General features: G+C 37.2%; 2 protein-coding genes across 3 annotated transcripts in view; one reads left to right on the plus strand and one right to left on the minus strand.

Moving 5' to 3' along the window:
- Positions 1–4154: 4154 nt before the first annotated feature.
- On the plus strand, positions 4155–17994 carry LOC140155977 (uncharacterized). 2 transcript variants are annotated; one of them, XM_072179017.1, is made up of 8 exons: positions 4155–4266; positions 4707–4872; positions 9649–10086; positions 10370–10757; positions 12238–12618; positions 13787–13888; positions 14284–14475; positions 15623–17994. In XM_072179017.1, exons 2-8 carry the CDS (start codon positions 4747–4749, stop codon positions 15961–15963), a joined length of 1968 nt encoding a protein of 655 aa, XP_072035118.1. In that variant the 5' UTR covers positions 4155–4266; positions 4707–4746; the 3' UTR covers positions 15964–17994. The 2 variants fall into 2 exon arrangements, with proteins under 2 accessions (XP_072035118.1, XP_072035119.1); XM_072179018.1 differs by lacking the exon at positions 4155–4266 and adding an exon at positions 4427–4551.
- A 2498-nt stretch (positions 17995–20492) lies between these two features.
- The window catches only part of LOC140155976 (ATP-binding cassette sub-family C member 5-like), a 35140-nt gene continuing 33292 nt past the window's right edge, over positions 20493–22340 (minus strand). Inside the window, 2 exon segments of the mRNA XM_072179015.1 lie at positions 20493–21240; positions 22079–22243. Coding sequence (XP_072035116.1) covers positions 21097–21240; positions 22079–22243 — 309 coding nt within the window. The 3' untranslated portion in view covers positions 20493–21096.

Genomic DNA, 22340 nt, shown 5'->3' on the forward strand with positions numbered 1-22340 from the left:
CTCAAACGCATATATATGTATACATTAGCATGATATCGCCTTTACCTGTTTAAGCCTAAAATTTGGTTGTACATTATGTTTTGTTTGAAAAACTAATAAATGATCCCATCAAACAACGGTGAGTCCTTGCTGAAAAGAGTCTGCACAGTTTTATTAATTGCTGCGTTTCATAAGTTATCAGATACCAAGTGAGTTATGTGAAGGCGAGTTATGATTTTTATATTGAGTTGTTTGGCGAGTTGTTTGCACATTTTGTGGTGAAATACACACATGGATCAAAATTATATCACTATATTTTGTGTGGAGTAACCAATTTTTATACTATTATGCTTCACACAGTTATAAGCAGATACTCAAAAATATTGATTGTCTATGTTTTTTGATATTTCGTATATCTGATGTTCATATTGCAACATTACAAAAATGTGATGCTTAATAGTGACCTTGAGTGTATTTGTGCTGGGCAGTCCTATTATAAGGACAAAACAAAACGAGAGAGGAGAGTTGTCGAAAGGAGAGTTATCAAAAGGAGAGTCAGCAGTAGGAGAATGCATGCACTCATAGAAATGACTTGTTCGCCTTGTTGGCACAATTCAAAAGGAGTAAGTTTGGACAACTCAAAAATAGTGTAAAAGTTGCCAAAACAAAATTCATTTTAGTTATCCGAACTTTAAAAATGCTGAAAAAGCTCAAAAGTTCCGTCAACTAATCAACTTTGTTGGCATTACTTAAAAAGTTGATGTAAGTCGTTGCGTCAACTTTTTAAGCAATGCCAACTTCTGAATTCAAGTTCAGGGAACTTGGAAAAATAAACAAGGTTCAAAGAACCAATTAGTTGAGTTATTGTAACTCAACATGTAAGTTGATGTAACTCGTTCATATTAAGTTACTGGTACTTATTGTTTTGAGTTATTCCAATTTGGTACTTTGTTACTTAATTCACGTAATTTGATCATTTTCTGCACAATTAGCAGTATTCAAATATTTATTTTTGTAATCAGTGCAAAATTTTGTATACTATAGCACACCCCTAGAAAATTATGCTAACCTAGTTTCATTTTCTGAGTTGTAACAACTCAATAAAGTAAGTGCAAATGAGTGCGACCAACATAATGATATCGAGTCAGCGTTACTCAAAATTGTACGCGTTGGCATTACTCGGAAAGTTGACGCAACGACTTACATCAACTTACTGAGTAATGCCAACGAACAATTTCTATGAGTGTGCTGTCAGAGGGATTTGTCGGTTGCATTCTGCCATGAGCCAAGGAGAGTTTTTGGAAGGGGAGTTATCAAGAGGGAGAATGCACGATCAGGGGGGGTTCGTCGATTGCATTCTGTGTGGAGTAAGAGTGTTTATCGGAGAGGAGGGTGCACGCTGTCGGAAAAGTGTCGTCGGTTGCACTCTGTGAGGAACATTGAGAGTTTATACCAGGTGGAGAGTGTACGCTGTCAGGGAGTTCGTCTGCATACACTCTGTCAGTGGGGGCCATAGTAGGAGTTGGAAACCATTGAGTTTGTGATATGGAGCTAATGGAAGGTCAAGCATCGAGTTCCAAGATGGATTGTCCAGTCGAGTCACTGAAGTCACTCATGTTGCAATATTATTATTTTTGTATGTAATATTAAGTAGTTTTTATTTTCTTTTATCTTGACAGCCTTTCGAACTTTTCAGTGTAGGCATAACTAGAAGGGCTTTTCAGATGCCAGACCTTTTAGATTCAGAGCAAGCGTGTATTTCCAGCACAAACCCCCCTTTTAGCGTAGCTTGATTGATTGATCAATAAACAGGCTGAACGGCGAAACAGCAGGAGATGTACTGCGCAGTGATGTTAAAGGGCATATCTCATGAAAAAAGAGAAATTGTGTTGGTAAAATGCTGGCTCGTACGGGCCCTCCCCCCGTTCAAAGCGAAATTGATTTCCAAGGCAGCGGACTGATGACGTACAGTAAATGAAGAGGACACGAGCAGTACATAACACATGAGCCCTAGAGCTCTTTTGATGTTCATACATGTATAAATGCGCGACCTTCATCATGAGAAATTGGGAATGGACAACAAATGGTTAGCTCCCGGGCCATTGAAATTGTTTATTTGATTTGCATAATAAATACAATACTGATATGTCACACTCAAGTTCTAAGCCTTCGGTAACATTGATCAAAAATATTTTTTTTTATTTATTAGTCCAAATATTTCTCATCGAGTTGATATACATGTATGAATTGTAATATCACAATTTACTAATATATAATAAAGAAGCGGCCTGATTTTATCCATATGTGTAAAAACCATTAAATTTGTAATACTTGATTCAGAGTTTTTTCTGATAACAAAAACAGTATACGTTCTGTGCATTGAGACAGTCCATTCTCTCAAAGCTGGCACACTTCATTTCATGACACCACAGTAGTTTCTAGGTTTAATCTGTCTCGTTCGAAGGAACTCACCGCTTACAGTTGGTTTTTGTGGAATATCAACTAAACGACTTATTTTCTCAAAAAGGGAGTCATTTTCACTGTCTTCATAATATTAGCTTGCCAATGATATGATGTTGTCCGAGCAATATATGCCTTTTGACAGTCTGTGTGTCCAAACGCAAATAGTATTAGTTTCCTTGTACGGTCTTGCGCCATTGTTTCTGATTGTGTATGTTAAAACAAGTAAGGTATTTTAATAAAAGGAGCTGAAGCTCAGGCTCATTGGTATTGTTGATTTTGACCAATGTATTAATAAATAAAAAAAAACATGTTCTGTAACATTCTACCAAGGTGTCGCCGCAGTTTCATTATTACTACTACTACTACTACTACTATTACTACTACTACTACTACTACTACTACTACTACTACTACTACTACTACTACTACTACTACTACTACTACTACTACTACTACTACTACTACTACTACTACTACTACTACTACTACTACTACTATTATTATTATTATTATTATTACACCACTATTATTATTATTATTATTATTATTATTATTATTATTATTATTATTATTATTATTATTATTATTATTATTATTATTATGAATGATTTAATACTCAAATTTAATGCTGAAAAATCAAGTTTATTTAGTTAAATCATTTTATTTTCATGTGTGTTTTGTGGAACTCGAAGAGTATAATCCACTTTTATACTTTAAATACAATTTTAATGCTGAAAACCAAGTAGGCTATATTTAATAAACGTGGATCATTTTCAAGTGCTTTTTATGGAACTCTAAGGGTATAATCCGTCATCAGTGAAACACTTCCGCAATCAATTAAACGACACTTAAATATCTCTAATTTAATTTTAAAGCAACAAAGACAATTAGGATATATATATGAAAGTATAGATTTTTGGAAATGGAATGTTTTAGACTACTTATTGCGATGTTATTTGTAAATTAATTAATGGTCTGGCACAGGAGTTTTTATCTATTTGGGAGGCAGAGGCCCGGGGAAAAGGTGTATAAATCAATTAAATGTTTTATCTATTTGGGAGGCAGAGGCCCGGGGGAAAGGTGTACTAAATCAATTAAATGTTTTATCTATTTGGGAGGCAGAGGCCCGGGGGAAAGGTGTACTAAATCACTTAAATTAGAATAGATAATTGGATAATTCAGCATTGATAGTTTTAATAATTTAATTTGATAGCCTGTTTTTCACGTAATCACTGAATATGTAACATGAAGTTACATATTAAAACACATTGTTAGCCATCACTTAGCATGCTTAGTACGTGTGGCAAATATTGAAGTAGGCCTAGTATCCAAATATTGAAGTCCTTGCTTCGAGGACTATTAAATATGAAAAATAACAAAAATATCAATTTTTAATAACTTGACATCATAAAATGTGTATATTACTAATTTCACAAAATCAAAATTATTTGAGAACATTCCTCGTATTCAGAACACAATTCGATAATGTCTGATGGGCTCTCATCTGCCATGTCCCACAAACGTGTGCATTATCATGTACCAGAGCCCTTTAAGAGCCTGTATTCCCGGCCTATATTACCAGTCGGCGCCTCTCAGCCCGCCAAGCTTATGCAAGCTAGATCGAGGCTTAAACATTATTGTCTCACCCTATACATCCTATGTAACCGGAAGTGACCGAATATTAACCACTTTACTTAGCACTGTACTAGTACTATGACTCAATAATAGCATACATATGCGGGATGTATGTCAGATTAAGATACAGTTTGCACCACTGATTTACTATACCAGCTATATACATTGAAAAGATTGCTGCATACCAAGGTAATGAATAATTACAAAATAAATAATGTGAAGCTTTTATTAGATTTAATTAAATTTCTTATAGACTAATTTCAGTGATCAGTGACCGATTTTATAGCAAGCTCAATTCAACCACAATACGCTATAATAAGAACGCTGTAATAATGAATGGCACCAAATGCACAAAATGTTTGCGTTTTTGTAGATTATTTGAAGAGCTTTGAAGTAGGGTAGGCAGCTAGACAGACCATACAACACAGAGGTCAGGTGTTTGTGTGTGTGCGGGTACTTTAACGGTACGTTTGGGTAGGTGCAAAACAACACAGATTTTCTTACAATTTTTATATTGTTATTACATAATTTTGTTTTTTGTTCTTTTGTTTGTTTGTTTTGTTTTGTTTTGTTTTGTGTTTGTTTTTTTAAATTTCTTTTTTATTTAAATATTATTTTATTACTTATAGTCTCAAACCGGAATAAAACGTCGACCAACGTTACATCGAAATGGCGACCAAGAAACTAGACTGGAATTTAAAGCCCGATGCGTTAAAGCCAGAATTGAATGGAGCAGTGGAACATTTACTATCATGCCAATGTTACACAACAACGGAGAGTACAGATGCTTTAAAGGTAGGATAGCCAGTACCAATATCGGTTAAAACGTTTATGTGGTTTTGGTCAAAATATTTTAATAACAATAAATGTTGTGTTATATAAAGGTTTTGAAAAAAAAAACATTTTTAAAATGTTGCCAAATGTTATTGCAAAATGTTATACACAAATATTATACACAAGTGCGCTATAATAAATTCCGTGTCATTTATTGACATGGAAAACAGAGGTAGCTTCTCTTTGATGTTTACTGAGGTATGGAGAGTGAAGCCTTCAACACGTAAAATTGGGAAGGCTATTTATAGCATAACAAATGGTTCCCGATACATTATGGTGCAAGGAAAGTGGTTATTTTGCATGGTATTAAATACACTATTAAATCCTTTTCTAGCGCATTTGTGTATAAATGATATGCCACGAGGCCCCGGCACGAGGCCAGTGGTGCTCCAATTGTATTGGCTGTGGACGGCGAGATGTAAATTGGGTGATGATGTCACAGGTCATTAGAGTTTGTCACTCGGTCTATGGCAACTTGTTGTAATGAGAGCTAATGAGTGACTCTGAACACTTTCCTGAACAACATCCAAAGAGGACAAAAAAGAAAATAGACAGACAATACTAATTTGCAAATTAGGGCTCAAATTTCAAAATTGGGAGAGTATGGATATAAAAAACAAAAAACAAAAACAAAAACCATCTAATTATATTTTTCTCAATAGGATTTAGAAAAAGTATATCTGACCTATCTCCGATGTTCAGTTCTTGAGCTCTATGCATAAAGGTCAAATGTCAAAATTTAGTCCCCTTCATTGTCCACAGGTGTGAACAAAATCAAAATGGTCCGAGTTTGATCAAAGTGGTCTTAAATTATTCCGCTTGGAAAAACATAAATATAGTTTGCCATATCTCCTGTGTTTTGTTACCTGGGTAAGATGACAAAAAAGTCAAATTGAATTGTGTTAAGGGGATACTACACCCATGTGGTAAATTCGTGACTATTTTTGCTTTTTTTTCAAAAAATAATAACCCACTGGTAACAAAGGTTATGTATATTATTGGGGCAATGAATCCAATTACTACACTGAAATTCCAGTGACTCAAGACAAGCGGTTCAATACATATGATAGGAAACGAGGTACATCCTAGCGGTACCTTATTTCTTATCATAAATCTTCTTCTTCTTTCGTGTCCTTACATCAAACTGTACTTATCCACTGAGAAACACACTTTTGTGCCCGTTGAGAAAATTGCGCCAGATCGTCTGTCGTCACAGGATCTTCCAAAAGCGGGCATTCCAGCAGATGTTGCATCGTCTGTGGCTCTTGTCCACAATCACACATGGTCGGGCCACTGATGTATCCCCATTTGTGAAGGGTATCCTTGCAACGTCCAACACCGGTTCGGAGGCGGTTAAGGCATCTCCAGTTTGCCCAGACTTCGTTTGCTCCTGGAGGTAGTGATTCTGTGGGTTGAATCCCCATCTCAGTGGTGACTACTTCAGATGAAAGCCTTTCTTTCCACATCTGGGTGCGAGCCTCTGATGATGTTGTTTGCAGAGGGAGGGTGCTTGTGATGAAGCTTTTCCTTGACTTCAGCCGTCTGGTTGGTGGTGTGTGGTTGCAGAGGGGTGTCTTACGTCCGTGGTCTGTTTACGGCGTTCCTCTTTGCTTGCCACGGCTCTCCGGATGTCAGGTGGTGCGATACCTGCCAAGAGGTAGACCTTGTCCATGTTGGTAGGCCTTAGACATCCTGTGATGGAGCGGCAGCTTGCGTTGAGTGCAGAGTCCAGTTTCCTAGCATGTGATGATCTCTCCCAAGCAGGGCATGCGTATTCCGCGGTGGAGAAACTCAAAGCCAGTGCTGTTGATCTGATGGTATCTGGGCTAGCACCCCATCTGGTGTTGGCAAGTTTGCGCAAGATGTTGTTGCGTGTGCTGACCTTGGCCTTGGTCTTCTCCACGTGGGCCTTGTAGGATAGGCATCGATCTAGTGTGACCCCAGGTACACTGGGTTAGGGCAGAAAGGGAGCTTGGTACCAGACCAGGTGATGTTCAACTGTCGCTTGGCTTCCTTGTTGATAAGGTGGAAGGCACAGACCTGGGTCTTCCCTGGGTTTGCGCGCAGTTGATTCTCGTCGTAGTACTCTCCTAGTCCAGTCAGTGTATCTGTCAGAGTGTCTTCGATCACCTCAAAGCTGGTACTCTGGCTGGTTACGCACAAGTCATCTGCATATATAAACCGCTTGGGTTGGCTGTCAACTGGCTGGTCGTTAGTATAGATGTTGTATAGCAGAGGAGCTAGGACACTTCCTTGGGGGAGTCCGTTTCGTTGTCTGCGCCATCGGCTTCGCTTCCTCCTAGTTCAACAAAGAACCTTCTGTTCTGGAGCAGGGTTTGTAGAAGCCTGGTGAGGTGAACATCCTTAGTCATCTCAAGCACTTTGGCGAGTAGCCGGCGATGGTTGACGGTGTCATAAGCTGCAGAAAGGTCGACGAAAACAGCACCTGTGATCTGCCCTCTCTCAAATCCATCCTCAATGTGTTGGGTGAGGTTTAGCAGCTGACTGGTTGTTGATTTCCCTGGGCGGAAGCCAGCTTGTTCAGGGATCAGTAGACCATCTACATGTGACGCAAGGCGGTTCAGGATGAGCCGCTCAAACAGCTTGTAGCTATGGCATAGCAGAGATATTGGTCTGAAGCTCTTTGCCTCTGATGGGTCCTTTCCTGGTTTCAGGAGTGCTATCACTCGTGTCCGTCGCCAGATCTTCGGGATTTTGTGGCTGCGCATGCATTCATTGAAGAACTGAAGGAGCCATTCCTTTGTACGCGGTCCAAAGTGTTTCATCTGTTCAACAGAGACATCATCCAGTCCGCATGCTTTTCCATTCTTCAGGCTGGTGATTCCCTCTTCCAGCTCATCCATTGAGAAGGGGTTGGTGAAACCTTGGTCTTCATTATATTTGTTCCAATCCACTTGAACCTTCGGATGTTTTGTGGTTGTTTTCCCATTCAGGAGGAGTTGGTGGGCTACCTGGTTAGCGGTGGTGTTGTAGTGTTGTTCAGCTTCTCTTGGATCGTTGCTCAGTTTCCGGATGAGAGTCCATGCCTTCTTGCTGTTATTGGTCATGTCTGTTGATTCAATCAGGTTTTGCCATGACTGACGTTGTTGTTCTCCAATAGCTGACATCAACCTTTCCCCTGTGGCAGTAGTGGCTTCATCAAAAGGGTCCGATTCGAACATGGCTTTATACTCTTCATATAGGTCGGCTGTTTCCGAAGTGAGTCCAGAGATGTAGCTGGTACGGCAGCCTCTAGGGATGTTCTTCCTGGCGTTTTCTTTGATGGTTTTCACAAAGAGATCGTAGTTCTCAGGTGATGCTTCTATGTTGGAGACTGCTGCATCTAAGTCACTAGAGAAACCTTCCCAGTTTGCCTTTTGGTAGTTGAATCTTCTACGGAATGGTACTGAGGCTGGGCTTACGGCTGCTCTGATCTGTAGACCGATTGGTCGGTGCTGAGTGCGGGGGATGGGATCCATCACCATCTTGTGACACAGTTGAGTAACTCTGTTACTAGCAAAGGCCAGGTCGGGGTTGTATCCACGTTTCCATCGGCTACTGTTGAATGACTTAGGCTGTTTAGGGTCGTGGATAAGGCTTAGCTGTTGTTGATCTATCCATTCCTCTACCATTTCGCCATCCTCATCGGTTTTATCATAGCCCCATACCGTGCTATGGCTGTTGAAGTCTCCAATGATTATCCTTGTTTTAGTCTGGATATTCCCCATTGGATCCTTGAAGTCGAACGGAGAGCCAGGTGGTTTATAAACGGAGGATATGATGATTCCACTGAGTTCTATGGTCAGGATTTCTATGTTGTTCTCATCTGTCTTGGAAGTAGACTCAATGATTGTGCTTTCCTTGACGAACACTGCACTACCGTATTTCTCGTGTGGTCTTTCTACGGCAAGCTTCATTCCACTGATCTTGGGTCGGGTGTTGCCTTTCCGCGGTGAGTCTCTTGGAGACATAGGACGTCACAATCAGTTTCCTTGCATATGTTGGTGATGAGCTCTTCTTTCACCCTAGAGAGCCCCTCGACGTTGGCAGACAATACTGTCAATTCCGGCCTTGAGAAAGGCCCGTGTTGATGACACTGACGTCTGTTGCAGTCTCGAGGCATTGCAGCTGATTAGCAGTACACAATACAGTGGTGGTGTAAGGTGGTGGCAGAATTAGCAGAGTTGCTTAGCAAAACTGGCTGAGTTGCTTAGCAAAACTGGCTGAGTTGCTTAGCAAAACTGGTAGGAGTCGCGAACGTAAACGCTTCTGCCATTATCATAAATAATGAACCGCTTGTCTTGGGTCACTGAAATTCCAGTGTAGTAATTGGATTTCTTGCCCCTAAAATATACATAACTTTTGTTACCACTGTGTTATTAGTTTTGGAGAAAAATGCAAAAATAGACACACATTTATCGAGGGGTGTAGTACCCCCTTAAACTTGACCTATTGTGTGCTGTTTAATACCCAGGTAACAAAATCCGGAGATATCGCAAACTATTCTTTGTTGTTCCAAGCGGAACAATTTGAGACTACTTTGATCAAAATCGGAGCATTTTTGATTTTGATTGACCCTGTGGACTACGATGGAGGCCATAATTTGACATTTGACCTTTATGCCTATATCTTAAGAACGGTACTGTACATCTTTTTATTTTACCTAAGACTGCTTTAAAAAAATGTTTTTAACGTAGGCCTATTGGTAATATTATGTTTCCTACTCCCCTTTTCCAGACTATACGCGATATAGGTGCCAATACACATTTGCAAGCAGCCCTGGGAGAACACCTGGTAGAGATCGGCTATAGTCCGTTACTGCTCACTATTTACAAAGCTTTAAAAGAGACTACCGAGAGTAGTTCTTCCGACGCCAAATCTAAGGAACAAGCCGCAACTAACCTCTGTCTTCTGCTGACGTCCTTTGGTCAATTTACCGCAGGAAGCCTTCGTCTGTGCACAGAGCTACAGAATGAAAACACATTGCCATTCTTCATCGACGAATTACGTAAGATTCCTCTTCCATTGGAGACATTGGACAAGAACAACCTACGGGAATGTACATTGATATTAGAGCTTTTATATAATAACATTCGTCACTGCAACGATCTTCGAACATTGTATAAAAAGCTGGATCTTGTCCCCTTGTTAACGGCATTTCTAAAGACTTCAGAGGTAGGTTATCGGTTTGTAACGTTTTTTGGCAGTTACAATTTGTTAATACAAACAAGCAACAAACAAGTAGTACCCTGCCTACCACTTTTACATTCTCAAGTATACGTGCCCGGAATGTATATATGCATGGTTCAGCTAGAGTCCCACAGTTTTCTATAAATTCCCAAACCTCTTAGTGGTGCCTCTTATGGAAATCCGTGAATTTAGCAGGTCTAACTACCCTCACCAATTCTTATTCTATTTCACAAATCACAAGTCATGACGATATTCTTTTTCCTCACAGGTGATAATTAAAACCACTAGCCTTGTCATCCTAGCATATGTTGTAGATGAGACGGAAAGCGATAAACTAGCAACCACAGGAACAGATGGGTGCGTCAACTTCCTCATCTTTCGCCTCAAAGCAGCCCTACATAGCCGGATACACAGGGCAGGTGGGTTCACTGCAGCAGGCTTACTGGAAGGCTTGATTCATCTGATGGCTAGTGATCATAACAAGGTTAAGGTGTTGGAGCAAGGAGCTCTTCCACTTATCTTAAGGATGCTGAAAAGGGCAGAAAAGAAGGCTTTCTCGGAAGAGGAACAAGTGTTAGCGGCGACAGCGATATGGAAATTCGCATTCATTGATAGTAACAGGGCAACTTTGAAGAAAGATCGTGACGTTGTTGATGGTAAGTACAGTTGCCATATTATAAAATCATAACAACGACTTTAACGTTAAGTAACAATGGGTTAAAACACAGATATTGTGAAAACATGAGAGTCATTAAAACGCCTGCGGTAGAAGTTATTATAAAAGCTATCGCTGAAAGAGGTCAGATAACATTGTCTACCCAACACAGCTATGGACATAAGAAGAGGAAGAAATATGCCCAATGACAAATGTGACGTGTCATGTCAAAAACAGACACTTTTGGGCAGGATCGTAAATGGAAAAATAGCCAAAAATCTGCCCGGGGTGATTTTTTCACAATTTGGGTTTGTTGCGAATTTGCGATGTTATTAATGTTAAAAATATTGTCTGGTAGTTTCAGACCGGAATATAACTGGCATCTTGTATTTTTGAGACATTTTTCAAGGTAATTCCTACTCTCAACATTGTCAATAATATTTTTAAAGGCCGATATCTCAATTTCCAATTTTATATTACCATAACTTACGAACTCATTATCTTCGCTTAGGAATATCTGATTTCATTGGGGAAAATGGCGTTATGGAGCAAAATATCTCTATATTTAAGATATGTAAAAACCTCAAAATTTATAACCTGCCCAAAAGTGTCTGATTTTGACATGACACGTCACAAATAAATAATATAAATAAGCTACAATTCATTTTATTGACCAATGCGTGTTTCGTTGTGGCTAAGACCGTGATCCCGTTCTCGTCTGCTTATTTTGCTTTTAAATCATAATTACTGCAAATTGAAATCTTGTAATTGACTTGATGGAATAGAAACAAACCCCTTGGGACAAACTGACCGATATATCTGGCTCCAACATAAAAGGCAGGCCTCTTCATTTTGTTATCCATCAGTACTAATTGTATCCTACAGCATTATGTTGTAATGTATATAGGTCTATATCGTTTCAGGAACTATTTCAGGCCAGGCATATCTTGTAACAGTTTGTACATAAACCCAATAAGAAACATCTAGATGGTTTGAACAACGACTGGCCTGAATACAACGGCGCCAATCGACTGAATCGAGAGTAATATAGCCTCAAACATTTGACATTTTCTTTCCTTGCAGGCCTCCTGGCAAAATTTGAGGTTTTTTTTAGCAGAATGACGGTGGTTAAACTTGTGTCATGTTGTCGTTTCACTTTGGGAATAATTTGGACATTGGAAAAAATTCTCGAAAGAAAATTAAGAACCATTGGGAGATTTTTGAGATTATTTTCCTGGATTTCATTTTATGAGAACTATACATACGAGCATGTACACATTTCGAAGTTCACACATTTTGAAGTTGGGGAAAGTAAAAAGAAAAAAAGGAAAAAAAAACTTGAGTGATAGCGATATTTTCTTTTGCGTAGTCAATCGAAAGTTCGTATAATGTACATTCTTGAAAGCTGATACATTCAGCATTTTTGAACTTAACGAAATCAATCTCCAAGTAAATTTCATGACCATTAATGTGTTTTTCAGCTCTATACGATTTCAAAGCCTGTAAAAACGCTGCTTTACGTAATGCTTGCTGTGGTGCATTGTGGGAAATCTACGAAGGTGCAGTTAAAATCGAAGACGTTGCACAGCAAAACGAACCATCGACCAAAGATGACGCCGTCCGGAAACCAGGAGTCAGGGCTGCTAAAGAAGACCCCAAACCGATAGCGACTCTGTCAGCAGCTGCGCCAAAGCAACCATCACATACTAAAGAGGAAACTCGTGAAGAGGGAACAAGAAAAACCCAAGAGCAGCCTCATATTATGATAAGTTACCAATGGGATTCGCAACAACTAATGATAAAAGTCAAAAATGCTCTACAACAAGCTGGTTACAATGTCTGGATGGATGTGGACAAAATGGGTAAGGAATTTTGGCAGTGATACCGTTATGCTTTGAACAATCTCTTCTCTTCTCATTCCTGTTTTCTCTTTCCTTCGCCATATTCGCCCTCCCTCTCCGTTCCTCCCCCCTCTTTATCTCCCTTCTCTCTCGCTCTTACTCTTCCCTTTCTCTGCTATAATAGGCTATAAAGTAAGATTTTTTTCCATATCTTCACTTCAATATCATGATATGAACGAATTATAAAAATGAATGAAATTGTGATAGCCTACATCTGATGAACCGAGTAACTGCAACAGCTATAAAGTTTTCGGGCACAAACTTCATAAAAGTTACACATAGATGCTTAACTGGCAAGTACATGCACAGCCTTTTTTTTAAATCGAGAAACGCGAAAAGTTAGATTCATGAAAAAACTTGGTTTTTCAAATCGAAAACCCGGTTTTTCAAATTAAACTGGTTTCTCATTTTTCAAAAATAATCCAGCTGCAAACCATTGTTTTATCATGTTAGATAGATAGTTTTGCCAGTGTGTGTTTTTCTTCATTGATGGTACAAAATGATATTATGGAGAGGGGTGTAGAATTGTCACCCCTGGACAATTTTTCCAAGGTCAAATTTTATACAAGGGTCAAAATTTAAAACTGCTCAAATGTTGTTTAAATGCATACCAAATTGTTAGAGATCATACAAGTCTTAAGGATTAGTAAAAACGTATAGTTTGACCTACCTACTTGCAGTTGTTCAGGAGTTATAAGACAAAATGTCAAAATCAAATTTGAAGGGAACAATGAAATCGGAAATAAAAACAATTGCGACATTCGTCAAAGTCGTAACGATACACTGCGAGCAAATACATAGGCAAGCAGTTCAAAGAAATGCAATATTCGTTCAACATTTTGCCGAAACACTTTGCAGCTTAAATTACTCAAGGATTGTTCCTGAATTACACATATTAAAAGGGAGCCGTGTATATATTGACCTTTAAATCTATGTCTATCTTTTCAGATTGAAATTCAATCTGTTGGATCGAATTTCCATTCTTCACATGTAATTTTTCAATTGTTTAGATTATTGTTCTCAAATGTTTTTTCAAGCTGATATCTTTTCAACTTCTTTGATCGATTGTGTTTTCAAAATCTTAAGTGTTAAGTGAGTTCTGTTGTATAATTATGTATTATTTCTGCAGAAGGAAACATCTTGATGGCTATGGCAAATGCAGTGGAGAAAGCAGCAGTGGTTCTTGTTGCAATGTCTCATAAATACAAGGAAAGCAATAACTGTAGAACAGGTACGTCTAGTTTCTACTCTCAGTTTATGTGTTTCATCTGACAACATGACAGGTCTGTGGGAAAATGTTGACTATTTGATACACAGGCATGGCGAGTCCTTTTTTGTGTATGTGTGGGGGTGTGTGGGTGGGGTGTTTACTTCTTTATCCTTGTTGGTAGCAAGTTGATTTATTCGGTTATTTGACAATACCACTTGCATGGAGGTGACATGTACCCCTGTGTATCAGTCTCTTTTTGTTGCTAGAATAAGTGGTCAAACTACTCTGCTCTAGAGCTCCAATTTGTTGAGTTTGGTCAGTTAATAAATGTTAGACCACAGCAGCTCCCATCACCTTTGTAACCAACTTTTCCTTCTCCTTATTCTCTCATTATGTGCTTTACTCTGATTTTACAGAGGCAAGTTATGCATACAAGATGAAGAAACCAATCGTGCCATTGTTGGTGGAAGACGCCTATGATCCTGATGGTTGGTTAGGCGCCTTGGTGGGTATGCTTCTCTACTATAAAATCGAAGACCAGACAACTCTTCAGAAACAATTGCCACAAATTATGAAAGAACTGGGTGAGAATGCAAGGATTGGTGCAGGTTAGTGTCCATTTCATTGATCTATTCCAATGTATACATCCCCATGTGAGACATGACCTTAATCTTCCACACAGGGAGTGTGTATTTCAAATGGGGTAACCTCTTATTTGAAATCTACCCCACCCCTTGTTTGACAGATTCAGGTCATGTCTTTCACAGGGCATGTCTTTCACAGGGCATGTATGGATTTCAACTGGAATAGGCCATTGTTGCATTACTGGTACAGGGTGTTATTTTGTCCAAATATATATTTAAATATGTTTTATAGCAGAATTCATATCCTTTATCAAATATTTTCTTATAAACTACATACTACTATTCATGTTGTGGTTCAGGAATTCATAAATGTGTAGGTGAGTCCTGATTGGAGTAATGCAACTATTGGCATCTGATTGATGCAATAATATTATATTGCATTTGTTGCCCTGTAATTTATACAAAATGAACATCTCTGACCCCATGACTGGTTCACATAAGATGTTTTCTTCAACATTAAGATTGATTCTGTTAAGAAAGACTAAAAGGAAATTTCAAGTGAAGTGAAGTGGGATATTATTAGTTATTAGGTGAAGCGGAGGTATAGTGGAAATTATCGTGCTGAAGTGTCATACTGGGTGAAGCCAAGGCTGAACCCAGTATGACACTGAGCGCATTTATAATTTCCCATACCATACCGACGATGAAACTAATAAAGAATTTATCATACCACTAAGTCATTCTAAATATTGAAATAATTACGTTTTTAAACATTTTAATTGCTGCTAAATAGGAAAAACATTACAAAAAATAGATGACTGTTCCGCGTATTACAGATTGCATGCATTTTACGCTACCGGTTTACGCAAATCGCCTTTATACGCTGCATACCTCGCCGACACGCCAGATCGGGCTTATGCGAAAATACGCTCCCACTGAAGCGTAAAATACGCACTCACTGACTAGATACGAAAATATATCAGGTTAGCGGTGTTCTTTGATGTTTCCCTTAGTGGTATGATAAGTGTACATACTTCACAGTAGTAAATATAGAGCACAAGATTATTCAAACCCACTGTACTTTTGATATAAAGTCTTTAAAGTTGATGCTAGTAATTAAAATCCAGTTCGAGTTTGTAATAGTAATACTATTCAATTGTTTGTATTATAGCGGTTGACATCCCTGTGGCAAATCAACCTGAAGATACCTCAAAGGAGTCTGATGATAATAAACCCACCGTGAGCCGTGAACCTAGACCAACCCAGGCTAATACCATTACTGTTTCCTGTCAGGCTTGGAACAAGGATCAGGTACAGCAATGGCTAAGTGATAACGACCTCTCACATTTACAACCAGCGATGGAAGCTTACGACGGCAAATGTGTGGCACAAATGCACAAACTATCTCAACGATGTCCTGAGTACTTCCACCAAGCATTAAAAACTGATCTTAATCTGGATTTGCTATCCGTTATCAAGTTATCTATTGCAATGGATAAGCTTTTTAAATAATTGATAATACATGTAGTAATCCATATATGCAGCCTATAGCTAATCTGATTGGTTTACCAAATTACAGCATTTTTTAAAGTACATAGTGTGCAAGCCAATCAACATACTCACAAGTAGCAATGTTCATCACAAAATCAGCTGAATTTATTATTATTTAATGATTAAAATTACATTGCATTGTTAATCAGAGGTTATTTCAAAGACATTCACAGGGATAGGCAACCCAAGTGTCATATCAAATCCAGTTTCATGAATCTAAACCAAAGATCTTTTTTTATAGATTTATCAAATCGGAATTTTGTGTAATATTGAGCCTACATAGTGATTGCAATGAATATAAGTCTAACCACACTTGGGTAACAAATTCCTTTGTCATTTTAATATGAAGAGTTCAGATGCAAACAGTGTTCGAAATATGCCTCAAAAAGTTACAGGCCAGCCGGGCTTGACCTTAAAAAGTTACCGGCCAGCCGGGCCGGCAACTAGATGCCAGTCAGAAAAGTTACCGGCCAGGCCAAAAAGTTACAGGCCAATGGCCGGCTGACCGGCCCTATTTCGAACGCTGGATGCAAAAGCCAATAAACAACATTTTCAATCTTTTGAGTTACGACCACCAACATCTACCTTATAATGGTAGCTTAAAATCGACATCCTACTTTAAAATTTCAAGGTCATTTTTTTCAAAGTATTAGCAAAAGTAGCGCATATTTTCATATTACTTTCTTTATATATCACCAGTTATATTTGCCTTATCTTAAATTGAGAAAAAATAATAAATATTGTTTTATTTTTCACCTGAACTCTTCATATCCGATCATTTTTCTTCTCATAGTGATGAATCCCAAATACCTATAAACCGTCACTTTTGTCCTGTGCCAAATGATGAGGACAACATTATCACATTATGTGCACTGTCTGTCTGTGTTTGGCACTTCATATAAGCCACTTCACAGATATAGGATGATTTGTTGAGTTATCTGGGATTAACCATTTTGAAAGAAAAAAAACAACATGATACCCATGTAACTGAATTACTGATTAATGACAGCTAAGCCAATCATACTTTGGATGCATTCTAGAAACAGGTACTCAACCATCAATGGAATGTTACTTAATTTTCATAAAGATGTATGTACTCCTTTTCACTAATATGATGACATAAAAAAAATAAAAAAATATGCAGCCACAGATCAACAGATGCATGCCACATACTATTATAAAAACCTATTATCCCTAAAACCCATTGTTATTATGTTCTTACTTAAAATAAAGTATTAAATTCTTATTTATCTTATCAGAAAAAAAGATCTTGTTGCTATCTCAAATAAAGATTAAGTATTGATGTTATATATGTTTTTACAAAAAGAGTTGTTAATATTATACAGCATAGTAAATAAATAATGTTTAAACTATAATGCAATTTTATCAGTTTTGCCATTGAGCAATGATTAAAGGAGGAAATAGGAAAAATGATCCCGCCTGGGAAGTGAACCCAGGACCTCTGGTTTATGAGACCAGCGCCTTAACCACTTGGTCACAGGAGTTTCATGATTAGGCAGACTGGGAATTCAACCTATAAGAGGTCACTAATCCTACCTACTTTGTGCAAGTCATTCCAATGTATGGCTCTGGCTTGACAAGCGTAAATAGAGCCGTCCTCACTGTAGAGGATCAATACATGAAAAACAGTGGCTTTTTTCGTTGGGAATAAGCAAACTATAATGCAATTTTATCAGTTTCGCCGTCAAGCAACGATTAAAAGCTCATTTTTGTCAAAACCTGTCTGAAACCACTCTTTGAGGTAATCTGTCTTAGAGATGGCTTAAAGCTAACACTTAATCACAATTCTACACTTGAAAATATTTAACCAAAGAAATTACATATATATATATATTTCTCTTAATGGTGTCTCTATAGAGATGTATATCAATGATTTTGAAAATAAAGTATGAAAATCGAAAGTTTCAAAACTGTCTTTTTCCGTTTCAAAACTGTCATTAATCAGCAAGTCTATTTATTTTAGCATCGTAAAGAACCTATTGCACATTATATTAACAGCAGAAAGACTATAAACAGAAAATAAATAGGATATTATACATAGACATGTCAAAACATTAAACATTTGGCACATACTACAACACACAATAGAAAGGAGCTAACTAGCTGACAGGTTAATGAATTTATTGTGACCTTTGAACTTACTACTCCATTAGTTGTACATCATTACAAAGACCTGTTCAGTTATCTCTAGTGGAGCAGTCCTTAAAAATTCAAACCTCTAAAATGAGATTATGACATTATTATGAGGTAAGGTTGATACAAATAACCCAATTTTAACCAAATGGGGAAAGAAAAAATTTATAACAAAAAAATCAAAAAGAGAGAAAAGGCCATGTTTTACCAAGATACCCAAACAAAGCGTAAATCTGATACAAACAAATAAGTTAGCAACAGTTTCAATTAGACATGGCTTTCATTCACTAAATAACTACACCACAACCACTAAACATTTTAAGAACACTTCACATTTAGTTTGGGCACTTTTATGAGTTGCATATTGCATCATGTACATAACAAACACACCCAAATTCTTTTGATCTTGTTACTTTCAACCACAGCAGGTCAAGCTACTGGGACGGTGGGACACAATACAAAACTTTGGTATCTGTATGTCCGATATTACATTCTTTAAAAATTCCTTAGCTGTTGACTATTAACCGCCCCTGGTACTATAAAAGATATGTTCAGAACAGTAAATAGTGTGGCGTTTTGCATGCATTTTTGCCATTGTTAAATGCAGTTATGATTTGAGAGTATCATTTTATCCACAGCGGTAAAAAATTGTTGTAAATTGTTGTAACAACAAATGTTGGGTAGAAGCCCACACAACGCTAATCCTTTGAGTGGAATATTTGCAGCAGAGACCTGGAACTTGCAATGGAGAAAGATGTATTGCCGCAACAGAAAAATGCATGCAAAAACATATATATTAGCCCTAAGACCATATCCAAAAATTAGTTAAGCCATAATGTATGATCTTGTAATATGAAATTGGTGAATTTTTTTCAAACCTGATTTTTTGGCATATTTGTAATGTTTACAAATGTCCCAAATGTTGTTCCCCATAGAATTACAAGTTAAACAGCCAAAATAGCCAGTCGGGTTCACTTAATCACTTTACCTTATCACAACAGAAAGTTGATGGAAATCATACATTATGGCTTTAATTAGACTTAAGGTATTTTTTTACAACAGCATTAAACTTAACATATATTTATAATCAAGAAAATTTACAGGATTTAAATACATGTGAATTTTTTATTCATTCGATTTTCAAAACATAATTTTTTAAGTACATCTCCTGAATCACAGCTTATATTGAGCTGAATATACAAATTGCGACCAATAGCTTTTGTTGTTTATATAAAAATTATAAACATACATTAATTGGTTTAAAATTGCCCTGATTTCAAGATTTTACAAGACATTCAAGAAAAACAATTCAACAGGAGATTCTGCATTGTACAAGCAGAAACAAGTTTTGACAGAATTTGTAGGTAACATTTTGAAATCATTTACAGACCACCTACATTATAATTGTGCAATTAAGGACTGGGTAAGGGGAGTCACGTTAGTTCATACCTGAATTTGAGATTTCCTGATACTTAACACTAAGATGTATTCTTTCACTTGGCACTGATAAAACAAAACTTCTTAATACTCCCCTATCCCCAATTTGTTCTTGATTTAAAATGCAAACAATAGTTCAAATTTTTTTGCACCAATTTATAGAGCACATCAACATCTAATGAATATTTTTTCATTTTTTTCAAAATATTTTTTGAAAATAAATGCACAACATTTTGAGCAATGTTTAGCTGAATATGGTGACAAAATTGGGTTTTTTTAAACATGTCTTTAACATCTTGAAAAAAATTGGGGTAAAAAGTGTATTTTTGTTATTTTTTTCAGAAACCGGTTTATTTTTCCCCAAAATCTGATGTTACCATACATTCTAAGATTCCTCAACTCATTTCCTGTCCAAAAATATACTTTTATGTACTTTGGATATAAACGTCAGAAATAATGTAGTCAGAAAAGGTCCATATTCTCTGCCCTTACCCTGCCCTACCATTATACCCAGAATTAAATCATGCTGGAAACCACAACCACTAATTAATGGTTTATTTATGGCAGGATGGACAAATTACTTAATTATCAACTTTTTAAGACAAAATGACACATCAACAATTTATCAGAAAACAATTTCTGATTGGTCTCACATGATAGGCTTAAAATAGAGATATGCATATTGACAGCTTTACTTCTTGATTGCTGCTACAACTACCATTTGGTCTGCATAAAGTGCATCAATTGTGTATATTCTGTTAGCATATCTACATACATTTGCATAAGGTGTGGTTATCAGCAGCCCTCAATTTTGACTAGTTAAAATTTGGTCCGCAAACTGCTGCTAAAAATTCTAATTGTTGCATTATACCACTTACCAGTTGCTCAAAGATTTTTGATGGCTCTCTGTTATGCCAGGATGTTGTCAGTATTTCAATCAGTAGTCTTATACCATTAACTGAATTGGCATCATTAACTCAAGCCAACACAAAAGCAACAACACTAGCAATGCCTGGAGCTCTGAGAAATCTCAAGGGGCCACTAAGAAAATGTATGACAAAAGAAACAAGATGAAAGGGGCAGATTTTTTTTGTAGTTTTTCAAACTTTATAAATTGAGTCCCAAAAGGGTACCTTTTATTACCAAATAATTGCTCTGGGGAAAAACTTTGGTATGAAGTTGTCTTGTTTAGAAGTATTTTGCTGGTCTTGTAAAACCATCTTGAGAAAATCTGGTAACACATACATTGTATGTGTTCACTATCTAGTACCCAATATCATCAGCCCAGAGCTTTTAACGCCTAGGAAATTGGCCCATAATCACTGTAATTGCTGGTATGATACAACCAAATTTTAATTTTCCCTCATAGCCTGAGTAAAACCTGATTATTAATTTTTTATTGAGTTGTGACTTAAATGAAAACATAAATCCACTTCAGAAATGGAATGAAAATAACGAGGTATATTTGTGAGTTGGGTATGGCTCACAGGTGCTGAGCTGCTTTTACTCTTTGTTCACTATTTCTTCTTCTTGTCCTCTTCTTCTCCTTGTCAAATCTTTTCTGCTCACTTTTGCAGCATCTAACATCCGACTAAACTTGGATTCTGGATTTGCTAACAACACGCTTGGCTCATCAAATTCAGCAATCTGCAGGAGCAGAAAAAAAAAACACTTAAGAATTGTAATTTCAAAACAAATAGCATTACATCTTTCTACACATGAATTTGCAGCTATAGTTTGATCAGCTCTTAAAATCGGTGGTGCTTATTGCATCGTGGATAATATCAATATATTTCATTTCAAGAATTGTCTTGTGACATGTCGCCAGAAGTATTACAATTAATAATTCAAGTCCTATACTTTGTCTATACTTTATTTAACACGCACAATATATATAGACAATACAGGTCAACTATTTTGTCTTCTTTTCGGCGTAATGGTAAAAGCCTAACGATTCCCGCCAGTTATAAGCTGATCAAAATATAGGAATGTTATCGAATATATAAAAATCCACTGAACAATAAAAAGCATTATGCACTCACTGCGTGCTTATTATCAAGGTAAAATTGTCTTCAAATTCTTTTCAACAGAGTATCTTAAATGATGTTATCTACTACAAAGTCTGGATTTGATTGGATGCTGGCACGCTCAAAATATTGTACAAGCCTATCATCTATGACACAATAGACAATAGTAAAGACAATTCCTATCGTTTGGGGTGGTAATCTTTGTAAGAGACGTTTTGGAATAACTAGGCCAACAAGACTAAATTTTTTAGTTAGGCTGATATCATCATGGTGGACATATCCCATTCACCTGCAGAGATTTGTGGACTGATATGATTGTAATGAAGCTAATAAATCTATAAAGAATACAGCTCAGATTTACCACAGATTGAACAGGGCACCTGTATCCTGAAACTATTCTTATACCTATTCAAACAGGATGTTAAGGTTGTCTTTTTGATGTGTGTGTAATAACTTGCCTCTCCATTATCCAGAAGTAAAACCCTATCCGAGTCTAGAATAGTGTTTAAGCGGTGGGCAATAGTGAGCAATGTGCAGTCACTGAATGCTTCTCTGATAGTGGCCTGTATAAGGCTGTCAGTTTCTGTGTCTATAGCTGCTGTAGCTTCATCCATCATTAGAATCTGTCAATAGATACATATCAAACAAACATTGATACAACATCAACAAAGAACAAAAGTAAATGTAACTGTAAAACCAATAAATTAAGTAGGGGTTTGT

This window comes from Amphiura filiformis, chromosome 6 (assembly GCF_039555335.1).
Source record: "Amphiura filiformis chromosome 6, Afil_fr2py, whole genome shotgun sequence".
In the NCBI taxonomy this organism is placed as follows: Eukaryota; Metazoa; Echinodermata; class Ophiuroidea; order Amphilepidida; family Amphiuridae; genus Amphiura; species Amphiura filiformis.

What these genes read in the sequence shown, in the direction of transcription:
- LOC140155977 (XM_072179017.1), top strand. Translation starts at nt 4,747, where the DNA reads ATGGCGACCAAGAAACTAGACTGGAATTTAAAGCCCGATGCGTTAAAG. An exon ending in AGATCGTGACGTTGTTGATG is followed by an intron (nt 10,758 to 12,237) that starts GTAAGTACAGTT and finishes TGTGTTTTTCAG; the next exon opens with CTCTATACGATTTCAAAGCC. An exon ending in GATGGATGTGGACAAAATGG is followed by an intron (nt 12,619 to 13,786) that starts GTAAGGAATTTT and finishes TTATTTCTGCAG; the next exon opens with AAGGAAACATCTTGATGGCT.